This window comes from Leptidea sinapis, chromosome 4 (genome assembly GCF_905404315.1).
Source record: "Leptidea sinapis chromosome 4, ilLepSina1.1, whole genome shotgun sequence".
In the NCBI taxonomy this organism is placed as follows: domain Eukaryota; kingdom Metazoa; phylum Arthropoda; class Insecta; order Lepidoptera; family Pieridae; genus Leptidea; species Leptidea sinapis.
Window position 1 is genome coordinate 11,747,967 of NC_066268.1, and position 25,865 is coordinate 11,773,831.

Genomic DNA, 25,865 nt, shown 5'->3' on the forward strand with positions numbered 1-25,865 from the left:
AAACAAACCACACAGAATTATACAAGTAAAAAAGAGTTACAGAGGTAAAAGAAAAATAATTATGAACTAATAACATAAAAATATACAAAAAGAAAAAAACATATACATGCATAATATTATAGTGATTTATTTAACTACACCACGTGTGCTAAAAGGCCACGATAAAATATCATAGAACAGCGAAACAAAAATGTTGACCACAGATGGGCTATACCGCGACATATCGCATCGGCAATTTTCCGCTACATAAACCGCATGCTCATGAAACAGTAGCTAAACAATTACACACAACATTACTTATGTTAATTTTATCATCGAATGATTTAACCTGGACCATTTGACTAGCTGTGGTTTTTGTGTGTGTTAATATAATAATTATGATTACTTTTTATGGCATTAATGGACAAATAAGGTTGTAAGCCTGAGCATCTGTAGTTAAGTTCAGTTATATGGTTATATTTTGTAAATCAGCTTTAGTATCCCTGTGTACCCCTTCAGTGCAGCCCTGTTTCATTGCGACCAAAGTGATCTATTGTGATAGCTACTGTTAACTATAAGCTCACTGCTAAGATTGATTATTTTCATGAATCTTCTTACATCTTTTGCAATAGGCTAACGTATTTCAAGTGGTTGAAGAATTGGACTTCCCAAAGAGATGCTACATTTTTGCATTAAAGGACTATATTCAAAGAGGTTGTGTAATGGGGTTTCATCTGTACTATTACAAAATCTACTCGTTCCGCAATCTCTGTGGCCTAGGGCTGAAAGATGTTTGTTTATTCTGCAGTGCCCTTTTAGTGTCCTAGTTTAAATGCGTAAGTTTTTCCTACTTAATTTTTGTTGAAGGCTTGGATTAGGGTTTTCAAATGGGTTAAGCCCGGAGTGTAGCTCCAGTTTATTATACTCTTGTGAACATAGTATCAAGGGTTGATTTAACAAGAATCCTTTTGACACTATAGAAGGGATCAAGAACAAGTTGAGTGATTTTGGCACCAATACATGCTGTATAAGGGCTTATATTTTTTTCGACATTATTAAAGATCTGAGCGCTACACCATGAAGTGACCACAAAATATTTAGGTAGCAACACTTATCTATGGGTAAGATTCCTCATGTAACAATTATACAGTTAACAGTCGAAATAGAGATACCTTTTAGAGGATGGAGCGAAGGCAGGATTTAGGATTGGCACCCGCAAGACATAGATAATGAGGTGCGGGGCTATGAGCTCAGGCCCTTGGTCATTGTCAAAGAAGTATTGGTATGCGTACACAAATTTTCTTTTCTCGGGGATTGCGATTCTACTTAGATAGTAGATTTATTAGTCAATTTGTTGTATTTCTAAAGTGATAACCCACACTTCTAGGATTGATACACCTGAGAGTTGAACAAAGTATACAAGATTTTATGACGATACGTCACTTGAACGGTTAGCTCAGCTGGGAGAGCACTGGCACGGAACGCCAGAGATCGTGGGTTCGGGCCCCGCATCGTTTATAAAATTTTGTTTTTCAAATTTTATTTGCGTATTAATCCTAGAAGTGAGGGTTATCACTTTAAAAACATAACAAATTGTTTAGATTTACAAGAGCCACATCTCAAGTCAATTTCCTAATATGCAAAAATTTGGGGATGAGCAGGTTATCAACTGTAAATTAGATCCTGTACATGAAGCCACAACCTGAGAGTTGAACAAGGTATACAAGGTTTTATGACGATACGTCACTCGAACGAGCTCCGCATCGTTCATATTATTTTGTTTATCAAAGATTTATTAGTCTATGACAGTGTAGTCATGCAAAACTGAGAATTATATCGTTGTTCGCTTAGTTAAGGTATAGATAATAAGGAGTGCAGTGTGAAAGTTCTGTCCGCAGCTAACACCAGGAGACAGAGGCCGCTATTAATTAAGTATTTATGTAAATGTGTATTAATAACTTATGAAATAATTCCACGTTACATTGGAGCCCGCTATTTATTCAACATTAATACTCTTGCAATATCTAAATAACCTGGAGAAACTTAATAACGTTATTTTATGTCAAATGCTGTTTCATACTTTAGTTAATGTACTGACAAAATATATTAGATCGCCCTCATAATTACATACTTTATTAAGTCTTTGAAAAAGTCTATACTCTGTGCCCTAAAAAAGCATTGTTTACCGCACAGAACAGAAATACAGTGCTATAATGTCGCCAACAAAAGCACAGTCATTTTAGTGCCACAGACAAGTAAATGGTTGGGAATGGTAGGTTTATATAAATGTTACGTAATACGTAGTACATACTATATTAGACTAAGCATTTTATATTGAATTTAATGTAATTTTTGTTTTGTTTTAAAGTTAATAACAAAAGCGAAAATAATTCTTTTTCACTATAAATTGACAACTATTATTGGCAGTTCCCGTAACTCTAACAAAAAGAAATACGTTCATCTACTCGATGTATATCGCGGCATATGTCATTATGGTGATTGTTGACATGCAGTAGAGCAGGCGTATGGAAACAGAGCCATGTTAACTATTAGCAAAAAATCAACCGACTTCAAAAACACTATTCCAAAACAATAGATATAATATGTACTAAAAAGTATAAAAATATTTGTGAATTTTTATACAATCTAATTGTTTAATCTTCTCCTCCCGCGCGTGCAACTCAAGACATCTCACCTAGAACTATAACTATGTACGTAGTTACAAACCTACCTTAGCTGACACCGACTAACACTGAGGTAACAAACATAAAAAAAAAAATTGAGACCCTCCTCCTTTTTTGAAGTCGGTTAAAAATGCACAACCACACAGAACTGAATTTTCATATGAGTGATATATTGATAACAAGATAAATAATTATTCTATTATCACTTCAGAGGACTTACTCAAAACTTCCAGCATTCTTATTACATTAAGTTATTGCCAAGCAATCGATTAATTCTAAGTAATGTAACTCTCAATGGAATGTTGGCATATATGTCGGGGTATGATGAGTGATCATAGAACGCTGATTGATAGATGGTTCTGCTAGACTTACATGACGCCATCAATAAAATGTAGGTGCACACATTTATATGGTAAATATGGATGTTTGTTTCCGAGTATTAGATATATGGTTTTCTTGCACCTATAGCCTAGTTTGGAGTATGATAATTTGTGTAAATGTTTGTCAATTCAAAACAATATAGCTCCGTGGTGTTTGCTCTTCGGCTACGGACGTATTAAAAACTATATGTGCCTAAAATTTATAAATATAAAGGAAAGTTAATGACAGAAAGGTTTTAATGACTTCTTACGGATCTTCTCAGCTTTCTTAAACTTAAGATAAGAATTGAAGTACTAATTGTGTTAGTCCGTAAGTCTAGTGGCCGTAAATATTGATTTTTTACTATTTTTTTTTGAGAGCATTGGTAACGAGACCATCAGCTCAAACAAAAATACAATTAAAAATATTATTTAATGTAATATCATCGTTCATTATAGTTAATTAAAAGAAAACCACCATAAATATCTGAATTCAAATTTGGAACGTGTTTATTACGTTACAAACTTCGATCGATCGTGCCTTTACAAATATTTTTAACGAGGATAGTAATAAACCACAATATTGGAATGGGGTGTTAAAGAAAACAAATTGTCTTTTTTATGGAAGAAGAGCAAATACGAGCGGACGGGTCACCTGATGTTAAGTTTCTGGAAATGGCGCACAAGGAAGCTCTTTCCACAACTTGGTTGTGCGTGGAAGAAAGTTTCTTGCATTAAAAAATACCTCACGTCCAGATGGTGGGGATGATATCCTAATTAATGGCGGGTGTGCCTTTCTCAAAGCGGGATATGACGCTGAAATAAATAAAGTAACATGTAGTCCCAGCTGAATTTTAGTATCATTTTATCGGTGAAAGCTAAGACAAAGGCTCGCACTGGACGACACAGAGCAAGGCACGCCCTGCGCACGCGCATGTCGATCTCAATCACATACACCGCTACGGTAACATAGGTAGACATCGCACATACATCCAACATTCCATGTGATAGCTATCCAAAAAATAGCTTGATGTTGTTTGTAACGTAAAGATAAATGTTTTTAATTTTTAAATCATTTAATATGTTTTAAAGGATTAAAACGCGTGTAATTGATACTGTGTTTTTAACCGACTTCAAAAAAGGAGGAGGTTCTTAATTCGTCGGTATTTTTTTTATGTTTGTTACATCAAAACTTTTGGAATCGATGTCCTCCCGCCGGACCTCTCCTCCTCTCGCCTCCTCACGACTCAAGCACATCTCACCTATAACTATGTATGTAGTAACAAACCTGATGACACCGACTCCAAAAATTACAATAATCGTAATCGTTATTTTGTTGTTATTACATTAGATTTTTGCGTAAAAGTTACATTTTTATTTTAAACAATCCGACGTTTCAAGACCTTTCCAGATCTCGTTTTCAGGGGGACTGCAGATGAAATGAGTCAAAGATAGTATTTGTCATGGTTGTCATTATAAAGTTTAGCGCCAAAGGTTGCCTCGGAGGTGGTATTTGCTCTAGATAGATTATTTTTGTGCACAATTTACTGATAGTGTCCTCTCCATTTTTGGTATGTGTAGGTGTGGGTTTGAATGAAGAGATTTTAATTCAGAGAGCCCATATGTGATGCTGACCATCTCAATGAGGAGTTACAGCATATCAAGAAGGTACTCCATGAGAACAAATTGCAGCCTCCTCGTCAGTGTTACCTACTGTAACAAAATTAAGGCGCCAACAGTGCCACGTCAACAAGCCTACCTGCCATATGTAAAGGGTATTACAGACAGAATTAGCAGGATCCTATACAGAGTGTTCCAAAGTTATGGGACATGAAGGGAAAGTACCTTAAATATCGAAGATAGGCTATTTTACTGAAAGAAGAATTTATGTTATTTTTAAAAGTTAGTACTTCTGCATTCAAAGATTTTCTAAAAAATACTATGTTACTTAAGAAGAGTTATTAGTTTTTGGCCATTCTTTCGATTGGCATCATAAAGTAGGGGTGTTTTTTTTTACATTAAAGTCGGTTCGATTCCCAGACGAGGGAAGTGATTTTTAGAAAATCTTTGAATGCAGTACTTTCCCTTCATGTCCCATAACTTTGGGACATCCTGTATACCAACTAAATTTAAAAGATAATAGTACCCCTAAGAATGGGAAAACGGGAAATATTCAGCATTTGTGAATTTTTAATAAGTTGCCTTGTATTGAAGATATTAACGAAATAAGTATATATAATAATAAGTATATATATCAAAATATACATTTATTAATCATTTAGATAAAAGTCTCTTTTAATTCTCAATTACTGCTTTGAATCAGGGATGTTGCAGATGCCGATATTTTCACATCCGCGGATACGGATGCGGATGCGGAGTTTAGCAGGCTCACATCCGCGGATGCAGATGCGGATGCGGATGTATAAGATATTATGTAAATAAAGTCTATCCATGAAGAATTAAAACAATGACAACGTAATTATTAACATTTTTATTGTAATCAAACATAATTAAGTACTTATTTTTATGTTAAAAATATAAGTCATGTATAATGTAACTGAACACCTTCTGTTTTTTATATCAGTAGTTGAATTTAAAAATAGGAGCATTATACTTGATGAAGAGTAGTATTGCCGCCTTTTCTGGTTCTAGTCTGTTACGCAGAGGTTCGTAAATTAATCCCGCGCTACTAAATAGTTGTTCGCTAGGAACACTGCCCGGTGGAGCAGATAAAAATCTTCGTACTATCGGCGATAATACCTTGAATTCCCCTCGATGTACACTCCACCAGTTTAAAGGATTTTCACTCACATTTATTCTTTTTTTAGTACGGTAAGCAAGTAACTCTTTTTTTAATACAGCTTCAACGCTACTATTTTCTGGCTCATCTTGACTTTCGTCTTCACTCGACGAATCTAACATCATAGCCAGGTCGTTTTTTAAGCATGGCTTTTTGTTGAAACCTGAAGTCCCTGGTCCTAGTTGTTCTGTTTCATTTTCCATGCAATCAGTTATTTTAGCCCTTTTGGCATTGGTATTAACTGATTCAAAATTGTCATTCTCAATATTTATCATTTTTAAAATGTCATCTTTAATCTTTTCTTCAGTCACCGGTGTGAAAAATTTGTGCTTATAGCGAGGATCTAAGTAGGTAGCGATGGTATATAAATTGTTTTCTCCCAAGCTAGAAAACTTTGTAGAAAGTTCGTTTTTCAAAGTCGTTACAGCCTGACGAATCGGATCAAACTCTTGCGATCTTGTTAAATATAAATAGTCATCAACTTTTTTTTCAAGCATTTGTATTATCGGTATCACAGATGAAATAAGAGCAGAAGAGCTGCTCAGTTCCCGTGTTGCTTCCTCAAAAGGTCCCAGTAATTGAATGAAACTTTCAATCATTTTCCATTCTTCTGGTAGAATAGGGTCAATTTCATTATCATTCATGTAAAGGCTCAGAGCATCCTTTATCTTTGAAAAACGCTCGAACATGTAGAATGTACTGTTCCATCGTGTTACACAATCTTGAAACACTTTCAGGTGCGGTTGATTCAGTCTGTCCTGAATTGATTGCAGTTGTTTCTGGGCAATGGTAGAGTGATTGAAATGGGTCGTAATTCTCTTACATTTTTGTTTTAGTATTTTTATGTTTTCTTGAGAACCTAAACAACTACGGATAGCCAGTTGTATCTTGTGAACAGTACAGTCTATATCATTTAATGCTGCTAATCGCGCGGCTCGTTTCATATTAGACCCTTCATCTCTGATTAGGCAATGCAGTTGTTGTTTTTTAATGTTCCATTCAGAAAGCATGTTACTGAATTTTTCAGCAACTATGTCACCAGTGTGACGGCCGTCAAATGTCTCACATTTCAATATTATCGATGATCTATCAAAGTTTTCTGCAATTCCATGGCAAGTCAGGCTAAGCAAAGAAGCGTTTGAGCTAGGATCCGACCAAATGTCAGACGTAAACGACATGTTATCAAAATTTTCGATTAATCCTTTAACTTTTTGAGCCACTTTGCTATATAATTCCTTGCATACAAAATCTGTAAAAAAATTGCGTCCCCTAAAGTTATATCTTGGTGCTAATTCTTGCATCAGTCTACGAAAACCTAGCCCTTCAACAAAATTAAACGGCAAATTTTGAAGTGCAATCATTTCTCCAATGAGTTTATCAATTTTTTTAGAATTCAAGTTATTGACGTCCCACTTCTTTTCTTTTAGAACCATTTCCTCTAATGAAAGTTGTTTCTTTGATTCTTGCAGAGGAGTGGTAACTTTATCTGAAAAATACACAAATAAATAAAAATTTTCGTTGTAAAAAACTATTTACTTAAAAGTAATTAAAAAGTGAGGACATTTTAAAACACCAGAAAACCTTTCTATCAAATGTCCAACTTATATTGCAAAAAATAAAAATAAAAGGAGTTTATTCCTTATAAATATTTATAAGAAGGAAGGATCCCTAATGTTTTCTGGCATTAACATTAAATATAGCGTGAAGCTAAACTACACTAAAAAGAAAAGGTACACTTTTTGATAGTGATAAAATTTTTGCAATCAGCCGAATAGTTTTTGAGTTAAGTAATTCACTATTCATATTTTAATATCATATTAAAAATATACATTTATGTACAGGTTGTTTTATTTTGAAACAATAAAAAAGTAGATAAATGAATTACATATATTAGTCTTTTTACAACTGACGTTTTATATGACAGCAAATAACTATAATATTGAGTGGAAACTTAGCCAATAAACCACAACTAAAACTATTCTTTTATTAAACTAACCAAACAATGCCTCAAGTAAATATTAATTAATTAAAACTATTAATTATGAAACTTACTTGCGTCAGATTTCATCTGTTGTAATTTTTTTTCTTTACTAATGTTCTCAAATGTAGAAAATTCTTCTGAGTGCATCGACTTAAGATGGTTTTTTAAAGACGACGTGGTGCGGCCCTTGCGAGAGTAGCTTTTTTTGCATATTTTACAATCAGCTTTATCCTGGTCTTCTTTATTTGGTTCAAAATAATCCCATACATTACTTTTGGTCGGTGGTGACATTGTTGACTAAATAGTTAGATAGATAAACTATCAATAACGGGAATCACACTGGAAAAATAACGAATTTCGTCATAAAACGATATTTTTTCCTACAATAAAACGTATTACCGGCGTAATATAATAGAAGTTACCCTGTGATCTTATGGATATTAGTCTTAAATAATATAAAGTTTTCTTGTAAACTCTTCTTATTTACACACTGTATCACAATAACATTAAAAATACCTATTTATCTTTATGATACGATAAGTAGTTCACTTTCACTTCACAACGCAAACAAACACGTATTTATTCACTTCCACTTGCAAGGAAAGGAACAAACAAATGATGCACTAGCGAAAACAAACAAACGTGTCGAATCTTGTCACTAATTTCTTCGCTCCCATTGGTTATTGTCACGTGCGACCGGCACGCGTCAATCACCGGCCCCGCCCAATTTCTTTCTTGTCGCTACTTGTATAATATTCGCATCCGCATGAACATTCGCATTGATTAATGCGGATGCGGAAGCAGATGCAGATGTCCAAAACAATGCGGATGTTCCGCATTTGCGGATGCAGATGCGAATGTTCGCAACATCCCTGCTTTGAATAATCCGTGAAATGTGCTGCCAATGAGATGCCTTCGCCGAAATAATTGGTCTTTACCCATTAAGCTTTGCGACCTCGAGGTCATGGCAATCTTACTCATCTTAATATTACATACCATTATGTTTTATTGTCGGTTATTATCTTGCCTTTTTTATGATCATAGCGTAATACGATAAGTGTATGAAAAGGTTGTAAGTCTTAAGTTTGTCGTGGGTTGACACTTAAATTACGGATATTAGCTGATACATTTACTATGTAGTTGTATAAGTAAGCATCAGTGGATATAACATATCATTTTAACCTTTCAGCTGATGGTAATTGATTCGCCCTGACTAATTATTGTCAGTCAGGATTCTTGAAAAACCCAAAGATCCTGAGCAGCACTACAGTGGCGCTCATCACCTTGATACATACGATGTTAAGTCTCATTTGCCCAGTAGTTTCAGTAGCTACGGCGCCCTTCAAGCCGAAACACACTGATGTTTACACATTACAGCTTCATGGCATTAGCTAATGTAATTAATTTATTATTTATTATGATTAAATCATTTATATATCTAGATAGACGGTGATAGCTCGGAACACATCCATTAAAATAGCGGCGAACTGATAGCCTCTATTTTCAGCAACGCACGCTCACTAAAATAATAGTGAGTAACGTATCGCGAATAGTAATAAAAAAACCTGGCCTGTTGTCTTGCACCTAACAGTAATTATATATTTTTTGGTGATTTATAAAAGTTTGAAGATAGATCTTCATATATATGTCGGAGAATTAGAATATAAAAGTAATATGGCCTGTATGATTATATTCTACTCTGTGTATTGGGCTGAACTGATGGCGAACGTTATCTTTCAAAGTGTGTTTGAAGTTGTCACTGTGTACGTCACTGTCGGTGACGTGATTGAAGTTAGTTAGTATTGTCCATCAGTAGAGCGCTCATTGAGAAGTCGCATTCGTCTTCAAGCTAGCGCCCGCGCCGGTTGTGCGCACTGATCGACTTAAAACATCATGACGGATACCAACACGGTGACGCCCGATTTTAAATCCAAATAAATCTCCGAGATATATATTGCTGAATTACATTTCTATATTTTATATAGACGTCAATTAAAAGAGGAGACGAGGGCTTATCGCGCTATTTATAACCTAGGCCCTAGAGAATCATTAAGAAAAAAAATTCAAAGTATAAACATTTTAACTGTTACCACAAGTGGGAGGCTCCTTTGCACAGGATTCCGGCTAGATTATGGGTACCACATCGGCGCCTATTTCTGCCGTGAAGCAGTAATGTGTAAGCATTACTGTGTCGGTCTGAAGGTCGCCGTAGCTAGTGAAATGACTGGGCAAATGAGACTTAACATCTTACGTCTCAAGGTGACAAACGCAATTGTAGTGCCGCTCAGAATTTTTGGTGTTTTCAAGAATCTTGAGCGACACTGCATTGTAATGGGCAGGGTATATCAATTACCATCAGCTGAACGTGTATGTCGTCTCGTTCCTTCTTTCATAAACAAAAATGTATGTGCATTAGCGAATTTGCTAGAACCTGTGATCTATTGCGACGTCCGACCAATGACAGCTGGCAGGTAGTGAAACGTCCCGATAACGCGATTAAGATTATCCGACGGCGAGCGCGAGATTCATCATTATTAAAAGCGATATAATTACATAACGACTGCACCTATGGCTAAATAAAATACATTCACGTAATTAAAAGCATACAAAATCAACGTGTAAAATAATAAATTATGTTTTTGAACCTTAGTTATTTAAATAAAAGGTTAAAGCTCGAGATTATAGGTAGAAATGTGATAAAATTTTCATTTTATTAAGTTTTAATGTGAAATATTAGCGCGCACATTAATAAAACTTGATTATTATTGAAAAAGACTATATTACCTATTTTTTGATATTAATATGTCATTACTTCGACTTACGGGATTGTTGCATTAAACTAAAATAAAGCACCCATTCTTAGTACCTATGGTATATACCTACAATTTATCTGCGGAATGCACAAGTAAAACGTGAAATACTTGGTTGTCTAAATACATCCAGATTGTTGAATATTATAAACATTATATTTATGATATTTTGTCCCTATTACAAGCAATGATTTACTGTTAATTAATTGGATTACAATAAAAATTTGATATTAAAACCAAATCGATACAGTAGTATCGATCATACTGTTATAACTTGTCGATTTAATGTCGTAAGAAGAATTTTATATGTAATTTGTAGATAAAATCGGAAACTAGATATCATGAGGATTAATTTCATATATAAAACAAATATAATACGTAATTAAAATATTACACTTACGTGATACACAAAACAATAACAAAACACTTGACACTACAAAAACAAACAAATGACAATTCCGCCCGCAAAGCGATTTTCAATAAATTATTTCTTTAAATTTTTGCTCGGATACTTGATAATTGATATTAAAGATAAGCCTATTACAATTACTTACCATAGACTCTTAAAAAAGCGTATTTGACAAGCTAATTCACTAATACTACAGATTAAACACAAAATAAATACGCAAGTCGACTGGGCCACTCTGGTTGCCTGGACGTTTGACTGTCTAAAGAAAAAAGCCGCTCTAGTTGCGCGGACGTCAAACAACAAACAAACTCGTTATGTCTACTACACGGTTAGGTCCAGTTAGTAAGTCTTTTGTTGGACGATGTATATGCTTTTACAACATAATACCAGAAAATGTACAAACCATACATGAGCCCGTTCTTCTCCGTTTTCGGATGGGTATTTGCTTTTATATATATAAAAGAGAATGTATGTTTGTATGTAATAATTCCTAAACTATTCGACCGATCTCAATGAAATCTTTTGTAATAGATTCGTTGAAGCTCAAGGAAGGTTAACATATATAATTTATATGCCAAAACAATGTTTGCCAGGTCAGCTAGTTTTGTATATAAATATTTGAATGTCTTACTATGGGAGTACGACACCGTTGTAAACATGATTGCTGTTTTTGACCGACTTCAAAAAGGAGGAGGTACTCATTTCGATTGGTATTTTTTTTATATATGTACACCGATCACGCTGAGATTTATGACCCGATTTACGTGATTCTTCTATAGTTTGATAGCACATAAAAATAATAGTATTTTATTAATATTAAAGGTATTGGTTTGCACAAGTTTCTTGCGTCGCTTCTTCTCTCTCAGAGCGCCATTTGTTTCGCAAAGCGGTAGTAGTATCTAGTATATTATAAATGACATCAAAAAGAATTCTAAAGGAATCAATTTTGAGAAAATAAATGCCTTTTATGCCTTTTAAGTGTTGTATTAAATTAATCTCTATTGAGTAAATTTATACTTGTTAGTTTTCTAAGTTGGTTTTTTTTTATCGTAGTTTTTTAAGGAATAAAAACCTACATTAAATAATGACAAAACATTTTTAGCATTGAAATATATTGTACGCATTGATATTTCGAACTACACACAGTGATTCCAATTTCTCCTGTGTTTTTATTAGAAGTATGGAATAGCGCTGACTCTCAGACTGTTCGTGTAAATAATAGAATCTTTAGATTCAGGTTAGTTTTATCAAATCAAATCAAATTATCCATTAAAGAAATCATTTTATAATCAATATGTATATGTCTGTGCTTGTGTATGTATGTACTGTGTGCTATTAATAGTTATATATGTATAGTAACTAGCTGACCCAGCAAACGTTGTATGGCCGATATTAAAATCGCGATACAAAAGTAACTGTTGATCGTAGATGGGTGAAAATTTGAAGTTGTTTGTATTTTTTAATGATGACTCATAATGAAACAAATTTAAAAAAAATGTTACAAAAATTAAAAAAAAAAATTGGCGTGGACCACTCTTAACATTTAGGGGGATGAAAAATAGATGTTGTCCGATTCTCAGACCTCCTCAATATGCACTCAAAATTTCATAAGAATCGGTCAAGCCGTTTCGAAGGAGCAATTTTATACATTAGATACTACCAATACGTAATACAAAAACTTAATTTAATAAATAAACTCCTTTGTGGCTCCGATGCGTTTTATATCAACGATTTCCTTAAACTTTCATATTTTGCTAAAATAAACGAATTTGTAAATATAAACATTCTGAAAATTATAAGCATTGTTACAACAATAACAATGACAGCCTCATTTCGTTTCCGGTTTACCAAGTACGGGCAAGTGCAGGATGTTAGTATGAAGGGCTGTGTTGTTTGGCGATAATTCAATCAGTGGTGAGGGCTTCCTTCATATGTCCCGTTGGACCGTAACTTGAGGTCACTCAGGTCATGTTCAGAAAACATAAGGTTATGGGTTTGAATCCCGAGTGCTCTTAAATTAACGACCACACACTCACACACACAAACACTACGCTTACATATTTTTGAAATATTACATTTTATAGGAAACTAGCTGACCCAGCAAACGTTGTATTGCCGATATTAAAATTGCGATACACAAGTAACTGTTGATCGTAGATGGGTGAAAATTTGAAGTTGTGTGTATTTTTTAATGCTGACTCATAATCAAACAAATTTAAAAAAAATGTAAAAAAAATTTAAAAAAAAATCGTGTAACCCTTAATATTTAGGGGGATGAAAAATAGATGTTGTCCGATTCTCAGACCTACCCAATATGCACTCAAAATTTTGTGAGAATCGGTCAAGCCGTTTCGGAGGAGTTCAATGTTTAACACCATGACACGAGAATTTTATATATTAGATATAGCTTAAGCAGGTAATAGGGGAGCCATAATACATCCACTCCCACTCAACACCTTAGGGAGGAGGGGATGGCTGAAAAAAAGCGCTGCATGGAAACATAAATCCATGATTCCATTTCAGGTGAAAATGAGCCTTTTCCTTTTGTCTTTTTTATCGCGTTGCCTAATTATTCACTTTATTTTTGTAATGTATGGCAATAAATAATTGATTTATATAAATTCATATCTCTTCGTACACAAATACTCAGTTTTATTTCAAAAGTATTTGTCAAATTAATGCGATAGCAAGCGTCCTGATGGAATGACCTTTGTGCCTTGGGCATAGGGAAGGATGCTTGAGTGGGACGCGTTGACAGTCTGGCTCCATTTCATGTCCAATTCCACGCTACTTAGTTGGTGCGGGGACTGCCGGAGACAGCAAATATTGCAAATATGTCGTAGCGAGTCTTATATTTTTGGTCGGTTTGCTGTTGAGATCAAATATCTCGCTCGTGGGGTCCAGAGGTAGAACAGCGCTGTCAGCCATTTCGGCCAACGGAGCAGTGGGGCGTAAATCAGCCGAGTGTCTATTGAGCAAGTTGCTCACAAGTTTCATTCGCACTTTTTCAACACACATGCGAGGAAAATCAAACATATTGTATAGATAAATCGTTCAAACAAAATATGAAAGTAATGGGAAATTTGCTAGCAATTTTTTTTGCACGCGCCAAATCAAAGGTTAGGGTAGGGCGGGGCTAGTTGAGCATAGGGGCAAGTTGGGCAATCAAAATATCTCGGAAGCTATACACCGCACGCAGAAACATTAAATAGCGAAAAGAAAGCGTCAAGAGAGAAAAATTTATCGCACGACCACCAGTGGTAGCACGTCGATCGAGTAAAGTACATGGCCGCATTATTTATTTCGACAACAAAGAGTAAAATAGTTGTAATCAGTAATATTTCGTCTGAAATAGTCAGATTTCATTTGTTTTCAATCGGTAGGTGTTATACAATGATAAAATTATTCTAGTTTTGATACATATAAAGGTTCTGCGTATAATTCTAACAGATTGTTCATAATCTCACCTTTGTCTTAAAATTTCGGGGTGGGGCTAGTTGAGCTATAGTTGCTCAACAAACATGGATTCAGTGTATCAGATATTTGGAATGTGGATGAGACAGGAGTGTCCACTGTGCTGAAGCCAAAAAAGATTGTAGCTGGGAAGTTTAAAGTTTATCAGGCGAGAAACATGCATACAATGTCAAGTTTGCAGAAAATGGGCTCATACAAAATGTAAGCCTGGTGCTGGTCTTACTATCGTTTGTGTCAATTGCAACAATGACATGAGTTCATTATTCGAATAATTTAGTTTTGTCGTTTTTCCCATAAAAATAATAAATAAAAGATGATTGTCAAAAACAAACTTGATTTCGTGTTTATTTAACATTGAATCCATCTGAGTGCGCAATTTGCCCCATATCGTTGCTCAACTTACCTCACCCATGGGGTATGTTGAGCAAACATGACTTTCGGTATTTAAAGAGCTCTAGCGCTTAATCTCAACTAGCTAGAAATAATTACTATGGACACTTTTGCTAAGGGATATATTAGTAATTGATCAGTATGCAGAACAAGACATTAAGAGTTATCGTTGAGGAGCTATAGCCGCTCAAGTGAAAAATTGCTCAACTAGCCTCGCCCTACCCTACATATAGCCGTACAGCCTACTTCAAAATTATAATTTTAGTGATTAAGAGCATACTTTTTTATAGCAAATTATTGTGAATTATAAATTTGATAGTAATAAATGTGTTTTCGTCTTTATAGGGACACATTTATTTATTCCAAAAATATTAATGGATTTTACGCGGAATAAAGCCTATTTATTGTTATAAAAAATACGGGTTGTTCTCCGGGAGTGCCGGCAGAAGAGAAAACTTGAACATTAACGTTGTGCATTTTTTAATATTTTGGAATGGTTAGGGAATATTTTCGCACGAATTGATTTATTTATCAGTATAAATGTACTAGCATTTATGTGGTTAAATGCAATATTCATTTATTGCGCTATCGTACACAAAAATTTGAATTTAAATTACTTATAAAATTTAATATTTCAGAACTATAACAATTATTTTAGATTAAAAAGTTTATCACTCAGAAAAATTAGCTTATTTTCATAATTTCAACGAACGTCTTACCAATTTTCGATCAGGCCACGTGTCCTGACACGAGTTAATTTTTTTATGTGTTCTGTGCTCAACGCCGCTAAAGAAGTTATTTCTCTATAATAATTTTGTGCGATGGACAATGCGACATATCATTGAATATGGTCCGGATACGGTACCGGACCGCGTCCGATGTTTCGGCCGTACCAAGTGCGACCATGTGTTTAGGCTATTACATTTTCCTGCATGGGAACACTATGCTCTTTATGCGGACACTGCAATTACTCGCTTGGAAGATAACATCAACATTATAAAGAGATCGTTGTGTACTAGTTTTGGGAAGGACAATAATGGTATTCATTAAGTAAAGTTCAATGTCGGGGTTAACTTTGGGGTCACATCGGTCTAAGCACATGGTCGAATTTTGGACGTCCGGACCATCGGACCAGTGGGCGTCGTACTCATTACAGTCAGGACGGTAATAATAATAATTTTGTGCGATTGACAATGCACAATATTATCTAATCACGTCCGATGGCTCGACCATGTGTTTAGGGTATTACATTTTCCAGCATGGAAACATTCGTATAACGAATACGGACATTGCAATTACTCGCTTGGAAGATTACATCAACATCATAAAGAGATCGTTGTGTACTAGTTTTGGGAAGGACAATAATGGTATTCATTAAGTAAAGTTCAATGTCGGGGTTAACTATGGGGTCACATCGATGGAAGTTACAACAAAGACGAGATCCGATGGATAACAAAAAATAGATCCTTTGATGCTCGGGTCATTGAACTCTGTTGATTGTTGTTTTTTAGTTTTTTTGGACACAACAGCTGATTGGCTGACAGGATGGTTAAGCTTTTTTTATGATAATATGAGACGAGACGAGCAGGACGTTCAGCTGATGGTAATTGATACGCTCTGCCCATTACAATGCTGTGCCGCTCAAAATTATGGAAACACCCAAAAATTCTGAGCGGTACTACAACTGCGCTCGTCACCTTGAGACAAAAGATGTTAAGTCTCATTTGCCCAGGAATTTCACTAGCTACGGCGCCCTTCGGATCGAAACAATAATGCTTACACATATAAATTAATTTATAAATTGTTTTTTTTTTATTAATAATATTTAAGTAGCATTGTGTAAGGGCCGATGATCACTTTCTATTAGGTGATCAGGTGACAAGTATGTAAGTCTATCCACCTCTTCTATAAAAATATAAATTAATCTTATAGATTCAGAGATTTTACGAATGAGGAGGACAAACGAGCGTACGGGTCACCTGATGTTAAGTGATCACCGCCGCCCACATTATCTTGCAACACCAGAGGAAGGTGTACGCGCTTTTTTTGGGTACCAATGTCGTATCATCCCTAAAACACCGCACAAGGAAGCTCATTCTGAGGCTTGATTGTATGTGGAAGAAAGTTCCTTGAAAACCGCACTGTGGACGGACGCCACACATCCAGATGATATCCTAATTTGTGACGTATCGTGTGAAAGTGGAACTCGACGGCAAGAATCAGCTCTCCGGAAAACTCCCCGTGATAAATGCGGTAGAAGACACACTAAACCATATCCTAGTAAAACCATCTTCAATTACACAAATAGCCAATATTATGTATTTAAATTTAACAATATAATGCCTAAATGTAAAGTTAACTCTCTTTTAAATGATGCGATGTTTTTATTTATTTATGTAAGGCCATTCCCCTAGCGATTAGCGTATTCGGACAATGCGTCACGTCAACGAAGCGGTCTCTCGATAAATGATTCCCGTTCCAGACGTATATATACGCGGGTCAGATTGTAGGGCACAGGCCGTACCGGTTCCGATGCAGAAAAGAGGCAGGGCTGTCAACCAAAATTTTTTATTAAACAAATAAAAATATTGTTAATATAACATTTACATTATACCGGAAGTATACTTAAATTCATGAGATCCGCAAAAGAGTCGCGGGGCAAGGGTGTACGGTAAAAAAAAATATTTCACACTATAGGGTACTACTGATAGGTATAGGATAGGATAGTTTTTAAATATAAACATCATTTTTGAATTATTAGATATTATTTAAGATTAGTATTTTACTAAAACCTCAAAAGTTAATTCTCTACTCAATTTTTAAATGTTACCACAAATTGATGAATTAATATTATGTGGTGCTTACGTGAAATGCTTATGAACCTTTATCCGCTCATGCTTTAATTTTTACGTGGTTAAACGGTTAAAATACAACCACTCAATTAAACAAAGGTTTAGTAGAAATATAATATGTTCTGAAACCCACTAGAAACTACAAAAAACACATCAGAAAATTTATCAAATACTCATACCTATATAAACATATTTATTTACGTTAGAAAGGGGGAAATAGCATGTTAGATTTCGAACTCCGGATGCAGCCACCACTAAAGCTGGTACCATCCTCTACATTCACGTACAATAAAACTGCGGAATGGGTTTCTGTGTGCTTCTGATTGTGCATCCAGGTCGATATGAGGAAAAGGTAATGCTCTTGTGATTCCCGTGGTGCAGCAAAAGACATGAAGCGCCGGTAATTACTTGCTTATTATCAGGTAATCCACAGGCCTTTATCATCCCATTAAATAAAAAAAAATGATGACTTCAGACTTATGCATGAGGAACAGGGATTTGGTATTCCGGAAAAAAATTGAATAAAATATCGCGTGTATGTTTCCACTAACTATTAGGCCAGCGCACTCAGTAAACGATTTACTATACAAAATACAATATTTAATTAAATCCGACTGGTAGAATCAGAGATAAAAGCAACTGAAAATCGGGATATTCTGGAGTGCCCTGGCGTCTACGAAATTCCCTATGAGTGCAACAAAAGCGACATTGGAGAAATGGGACTGAACATGAAACTTTACTCACCGAGCACATCTGAAGTGTACGCAAAATGAATAGCTACACCTCAGTGGTGGCAGAGACTGCCCTCAACTCACATTATATTTGGTTCGATGAGCTATAAGATCTTTGTGTCTCACAAGCTATTGGGAGCCATTGAAATCGACGAGCGACATAGAGACAGGGTCAAGATAAGACTCTGCCACCTTCCTGGCAACCCTTGTTAACCCAATAATAATATTATAGTGGAAATTAAAAGAACATTTTATGCACACGTGAAAGCCAATAGTGACACAAATGATAAAGTCGGCGCACTCCGCGTCTATTAAGTCGCGCAACACGAGCCCGAATACGTAGTCTGAGACGAGACGTTACCGGAAACTCACTCCACTCACCCTGACGAAGGACCTCCGAATAGTCCAAAACAAGTCAGTACAAACACCGATGAATCGAGAGTAAAGACGATTTGAATAAATAAAGAGATATTTTTTTTAAAAGACTCCAGTTTTTATTAGTACAGACAAGTGGCAACCCTACATAATTATTCAGAATCTGTAAACAGCCACGTCTCATTGATTGATAAGCACTCGATAGAGTTATAATTGAGACAAGAGCAGACTGAGTCAGTCGTCACATACTTAACTAGTCTGGCCATTATAATTATTACAACTTATAAACTTCTGATATTTGTTTGTTGAATTCAACTTTCCAACACGTTTATTGCGTCAGAAAATACGATCAATTTCCCCCATTTCACATGTTTTAGTTTAATATTACAATAATGGAGTAGGGTGTTAAAAAACAGAATTGCAATGATTGCTTTGCACAAAGTGGGTTTCGCGAGGAATGAAGATTTCAGCTAGGACTCTTTCGCGTATCACCAAAGAAGACTTGTAGGTTGGTGCTTATTGTCGATATACATGACATGCCCTAATCAATAGAAGTTAAAGAGAGCAGCACGATCAAAATGCTTGCTATTCTGATACGCGGTATAAAAGTACAGTGTCTTTGCCTGTTATTGGATGTACCTATATGTATAGCTTTCTAAGAAATGTAATTAATTTAAGACTATGTGTCCTTTATGCTAACCACGAATTTAAACCACACCCCTTAAATTTGTAACAAAATAATTGACTCAGAAAGGACAGTGTCTATCAAGTTTGACTAATATTGTAAAGAGATAAGGTTTGTGAGTTTGTAGGTGGTAATCTCTGGACCTACTGAACCGATTTTGAAAATTCTGTTACCAATACAAAGCCACATTTACCAGTAGGAGGCTCCTTGCCACAGGATGCCTTATAAAGGATAGATTATATGCCTATTTCTGCTTTGAAGCAGTAATGTGTAAGAATTAAGTAAGGGCGCAGTAACTAGTGAAATTACTGGGAAAATGAGACTCAACATCTTATGTCTCAAGGTGACGAGCGCAGTTGTAGTGCCTCTCAGAATTTTTGCGTTTTTCAAGAATCCTGAGAATTGTAGTGGGCAGTTCGTATCAATTACCATCAACTGAACGTCCTGCTGGTTTCTTCCCTTACTGTCATACAACAAACATTGTTTGCGATTATCATAGTATTTATATAACTATAACCTTGTGCGGTGTTTCTGGGACGATACGACATGGGTACCTTCAAAAAAACCGCGTACACCTTCCTTAAAGGCCGGCAACGCTCTTGTGATTCTTCTGGTGTTACAAGAGAATGTGGGCGGCGGTGATCACTTAACACCAGGTGACCCGTACGCTCGTTTGTCCTCCTATTCCATAAAAAAAATCTCGCCATTAATGCATTATGTAAATCATAAATTAAAAACATCATAATTTGCTATTCGTATAATGTATCTGCCTTTTATATGGTTATGTTAATATTTTCTTCAAATCACAATATATTTCAATTCTATATTTTTTTTTATGGAAAAGGAGGACAAACGAGTGTACGGGTCACCTGGTGTTAAGTGATCACCGCCGCCCAGATTCTCTTGCAACACCAGAGGAATCACAAGAGAGTTGCCGGCCTTTAATCTATCAAGTCTGTTAATTTCTGTTCATGCTGTATGTAAAGATTTTAATATCTGAAATTAAAGTATTATTATTAGATCTTAAAACAATTAATTCAGCACATGTCAGTTCTCTTCTTCTTCTTTTGGCAATTGCGTTTACTTTTTGCCAATAACGTAAATTAAAAGATTAGAAAACTAAGTTAAAAAAGATACGGAACACGGGAACGGATCAGATAACTTGAAAGAGCAGTGAAAGGGATAATAAAAGTTTCATAAATATAAATATATACTTACTACTTACACAACAAATATTTAAACTTTAATATGGTTCTGAAGAATGAAAGATGACAATATTTATATATATATTTCTAAGACTAACTGGACTTAGTCGAGTAGTAGGCATTATAAACTTATGTCTGATCCTATATTTAAGTGTACTATACGTTTCAAAATAAACATTTTTAATTTAATTTAATTTCATTCATTTCAATATACTAGCCTAAACAATAATTCTTGATAAATCCAGTAAATTATGACTTACTGCCACGAACACGCGACGCTTGTAGCGTTAACATGAATTTACCATAAAGTTACGGTTTTAGTATCAGAACCAGTATTCCAATATTATGGTGCAAACCAGATTTTAAAACTGACTTACTAACGGGCCCTGCATGATATACATCGGTGATTGCCGAATTTTATTTGTTCAACTACCACTATCACACACACTATCTATATACTAGAACTCCGTTTGAATTGAATATTTGAACCTGTTTTAGTGTGATATAAGAAATGATATAGCTACATAAAATATCACTACATATTATAAGACAAAGTCCTCCACCGCGTCTGTCTGTCTATTCGCGATAAACTCAATAACTACTGCACCGATTTTTATGCTGTTTTCACCAATGGATAGCGTGATTCTCGAGGAAAGTTGTAGTATAGAGTAGAATTTTTTTTAAAGCTTTTATTTTTTTACTAACACTATTTGTTGGAGGTGTCGGAAAAAAAGGGTATGGGAGGTGCTTTCAATGAAAACGCTGTCGGAGCCCTTTGAGATATAACAACACAGCTGACCCGACAGACGTTGTTCTGTTCATAATAAAAAAAAACTCTTGCAGGTGGAATTTCGTAAAATCCGAATTCTTAGCTGACCTCTACTCGGTGAAAAGAATATTCCTACCAAATTTCATGTCTTTAGCTCTAATGGTTCCAGAGATATCGTGATGAGTGACTATATACGTGGATATCTCTTATATATATATATATATAGATAATGTATAGTGGAATTGTGCATCTTATACCTATAGACCTATCTACAGAAAAGTCCGCGATGGCATATGTCTATCTCTTAAGGATAAAATACTACATCCATTTTAATACTTATGTAAACTTAACCTATAAAAAATTTGCAACTATAAAGCGGTATTGTAAATGTCTACATAAATACGATATTAATCCTTATCATTTTATAACTACATTTTACTACATCATTCAGAAATATGTTTTTGTTTCATTTTTAATTCACTAAGGTCAGGTAGTTACTATATTAATACTAGCTGCCCCGACAGACGTTGTTCTGTAGATAATAAAAAAAATACTGTTTTATAGGAATTTGCCAATAATATTTCAATACACCAAGAATTATTTCGTAAGAAATGCTCCCTGTTGTTATAATGAAATTGTTTCACAACAGAACAGTCAAACCGTGCGTCAATAAATTCTCTCACATAAAATATGTCCATACAAAACAAACATTCGAAATAAAAATAATTGTAGGCCCCAAATCGAAATAAAAAGAAAAAAAAATCGAATCCTATCTCCCAAGTTGGACTAAACTGCACTTCATGAAGTAATCCCCACTAAAATCCGTTCATTAGTTTCGGAGTCCATCGCGGACAAACAACGTGTCACGACTCATATATTGGATGCAGCATCTGATAAACTAATTTGTGATGTATATTACAGCCATTGGAAAATACTCTATTAGTTTGAAAAGAGTGGCCGTTGAGGAAACTCAACAACAAACAAGAAATTGTAGGTTCTTCTCACGAGCTCAACTTTTTACGAAGATATGGTAAATTCGGTAATTTAAAAGAAAATATTTGTAGTGAGATTAAAAATTGCTTAGTTCAAGCCTATTTGAATTAAGTTTATTAGACTTTGACTTTGAGAAATTGTATTGGTACTCATGATGTTGGAAGCAATTAAAAAATAAAATATTCTTTTTCAAATTCTTAATTTTTTTTTTTAATTTTCAATTTCTTAATATGCAAATATTGGGGTTGAGCAGGTTATCAACTGTAAAGTAGATCCTGTAGATGAAGCCACAACCTGAGAGTTGAACAAAGCAAACAGAATTTTATAACGAGGCGGTACTCGAACTGTTAGCTCAGTTGGTTAGAGCACCGGCACGGAACGCCGGAGGTTGTGGGTTCGAATCCCCCATCGTTCATAAAATTTTGTTTTTCAAATTTTATTTGTGTAAAATATTCCCTAATTACATTCCTAGATCATGCCTAGTATCATCATTTCAGCCAGAAGACATCCACTGCGGAATAAACACCAATGCTTATTATGATTATAATCAATTAAAATAAATAATAATTTTAATACTTGTAAAACATATAATACATTGACGCGAAGACCGTATCTGATTAATAACTTACAGTGAAAATATTTAGTTTTATATAAATCGAATAGAGGAACTTAAATCTTATTTAGATAGCAGTCTCACAGCATGGCAACATAGCAAAAAATACCTTCAATTTATTGACTATGTACATGTAGACGGAGCGGTACAGCTTACATATTACAACTATGCAAAAAGTTTGTGGGTAAATTTTTATTAGATTATTACTAAAGGATCACAAAAACATTAAAGAAAAGCGACGGAAGTGGTTTTCATCAAACGTGGTTCAAGGTTGATATAGTTAATTATTTTTGTTTGTTCTTTATTCATTAAGTAATAACATTAATATTAATTTATTAATTAGTTAATTTTACTCTGGTTCTATCTGGTTTATTTTACTCTGACTCAAGGCGCACTAAAATCCAGATTTTCTACTTTAATTATTGGAGACTCTAATTATTAATCTCTCCAAACCCAACATTGATAACAACGATATTGCGAGCTGTTTCTGCCGGAACTCGTATTAAAAAAACAGTCGAATTTTCGAAGTATCCAACTTTCTTGTCTAAGCTGAATAAAAAAACAACTGAAAGTCGATAATCGAATGTTGCACATTTTTTTAAAGAAGACTTACATAGGTGCCATGTGAAAAAAGATTCACTCAAAAATCTCAAACCATGAAGGTTCTATGTCAATTCGAAGTACCTATGACAATAAAATGGCAATTTCATACTTAAGCCCCTATTAGTTTGATATTTTTACCTTAGGTTTAGTTTTTTAAGTTAGTATAGGGGCTTATTTCAAGGATTTAGAAAAGGTACAAATCGGTATTACAATTAGAAAAAAGATTCCGATTTTTTCGCAGGGTTGCCATCACCATGTTGACACCCTGCTTTTCTTTGAAATATAGGAAAATTTGAATAAGAAAAGCGAAAAATAGAAGCTGATTCTCAACTTGATTAGATCTGTGGCCGCATAGATCAAAACCAAGCAAGTTTCCAGCCGTTGCGATGAGGTCACCACGGCTTATCTAAAATCCGTTCCAATAACCTCATATCGTTGTATGAATGGGGTTTTGGCAGCGATACAATTATATGTCCACATGGAGCGTATGGGACACTAACTGTCTTATTAATAATCGCAATGAAAAGTTACTGCAATTTTAAAATCACTTCTCCCTGTCATGTAATTTTGCAGTGACAAAGGTAAGATAAAGACAAAAAGTTTTAAATTTGGAATAACTTAACTTCGCGTTTAATAATAACACAGTTTATTGACTAGCTCTCTGCCGCGACTTCATCCGCGTGAACACGCTTCACGGCGTTATATTTGTGAAACACTGGAATTTATAACTCCAACGTGGAAAAAAGACGTGCAATGTTCTGTGTGACCTTATATTAATTGGAATACGTAATGAGACGACCACGACAGTCATCTGATGGTAAATGATACGTCTCGCCCTTTTCAATTCAGTGCTGCTCAGGATTCCGCTACTTGCTAATAGCTTTAAGGGAAAATGTATACACTTTTATCATTAAGTCCCAGCCACTGTTCAGGCATTATCTATAAATAAATTTAAATGTTTTATTAAAAAATGGCTCTTTCGTAAATCCTACTACTGCGAAGCTGAATATCTAAGTGATCGGACAGCCTGGGACTAGATTATGATTATTTTATAGCAATAGCAATGACAGTACAATATTGTTTATTTAATTAAAATACTGGAAGAGTTTCTTGCGCCGCTTCTCTCTCAGAGCGCCATTTGTTTCCGAAACGGTAGTAGTATCTAGTATATTAGAAATTACATCAAAAATACTTCTAAAGGAATCAATTTTGAGAAAGTAAATGCCTTTTATGCCTTTTTATGCGCTTGGGCTTCTCCCCAAGAAAAGGTCAAGATGAAGACTTAGCGGGCACTTGCCGAAAATCAACCTCAGGTGGGGTTTAGTGGGTTCATGTGAGTCCTACATAACTACACACAACTTCCCTCCATCGTTACCCTGAAGGGTAGCCTTTTCTCCATAGCGCATAAAAAGTATTTCTATTTATTTAATCCTATAAAAGTAACATTTGGTTAGATTGAGGGAGAATGAGCTCGCCGTTTGCGTGATATAAGAGGTTATCACTCACAAAACCCTAAATTATGAGTGGTATCTCAATTCACTAGCTACGACGCCCTTCTTTACACTGCTGCTTGACGACAGAAAAAAACACCGGTAGCCTTAAAGTCGGAATTCTTCGCATAGAAGCCTTGAACTGGTAAAAATACTGACGTGAATTGCCAGAAATGTAACCTAGGATGTATAGGTTTCAACATAATAACTCTAGCTACTCTTAAGGCACCCATCAGTCATCTAAGATTTAAAATATTGTCAGGTCATTGTCCGGCAATATGGATCGTATTTTCGCCGGCCCCAATATGAAAGGTCGAACTGGATTCGGTTCCAGATACGATATAATTACATTATTATCTCACAACCACATACGGTTCTATAAGAAACGGAACTCTCATACACTTAAAGTACTTTTATCAATGAAACAGCGTCCAGTTAATGTAGAATTGTCATTTAGTTTTGTTAACGTTATTGTGGTGTATGTTTTAAGATCACAGATACCGGCAAGTATTTGAGAATGTTTATTGATACAAACCGCCAAATTAATTCAGTTTAAATGAATTTAAGTGGGGTTTATTTTACTTACCTTTTAATCGGCGGAAACTTGACAGAAACATCTAGGGCAAACGGTAACATACTACTCGTATAAGGTTTTTTGAAGTT

The 25,865-nt window shown here is 35.0% G+C and overlaps 2 protein-coding genes across 2 annotated transcripts in view; both read right to left on the minus strand.

Moving 5' to 3' along the window:
• Positions 1-25,865, minus strand: part of LOC126979869 (laminin subunit alpha-1) — a 118,227-nt gene that overhangs the window by 89,773 nt on the left and 2,589 nt on the right. The gene's annotated exons all lie outside the window — the stretch shown is intronic.
• On the minus strand, positions 5,499-8,676 carry LOC126979889 (zinc finger BED domain-containing protein 4-like). The gene is made up of 2 exons (XM_050829462.1): positions 7,875-8,676; positions 5,499-7,308 (listed from the first exon to the last, which is right to left on the minus strand). The coding sequence occupies exons 1-2, from the start codon at positions 8,092-8,094 to the stop codon at positions 5,603-5,605; spliced, it is 1,926 nt and encodes a 641-aa protein (XP_050685419.1). The 5' UTR covers positions 8,095-8,676; the 3' UTR covers positions 5,499-5,602.

Bases quoted from the DNA above. Each gene is read 5' to 3' on its own strand.
- LOC126979889 (XM_050829462.1), bottom strand. From the start codon at position 8,094: ATGTCACCACCGACCAAAAGTAATGTATGGGATTATTTTGAACCAAAT. The intron at 7,309-7,874 runs GTAAGTTTCATA...TGTATTTTTCAG, and splicing joins ACAGATGAAATCTGACGCAA to ATAAAGTTACCACTCCTCTG.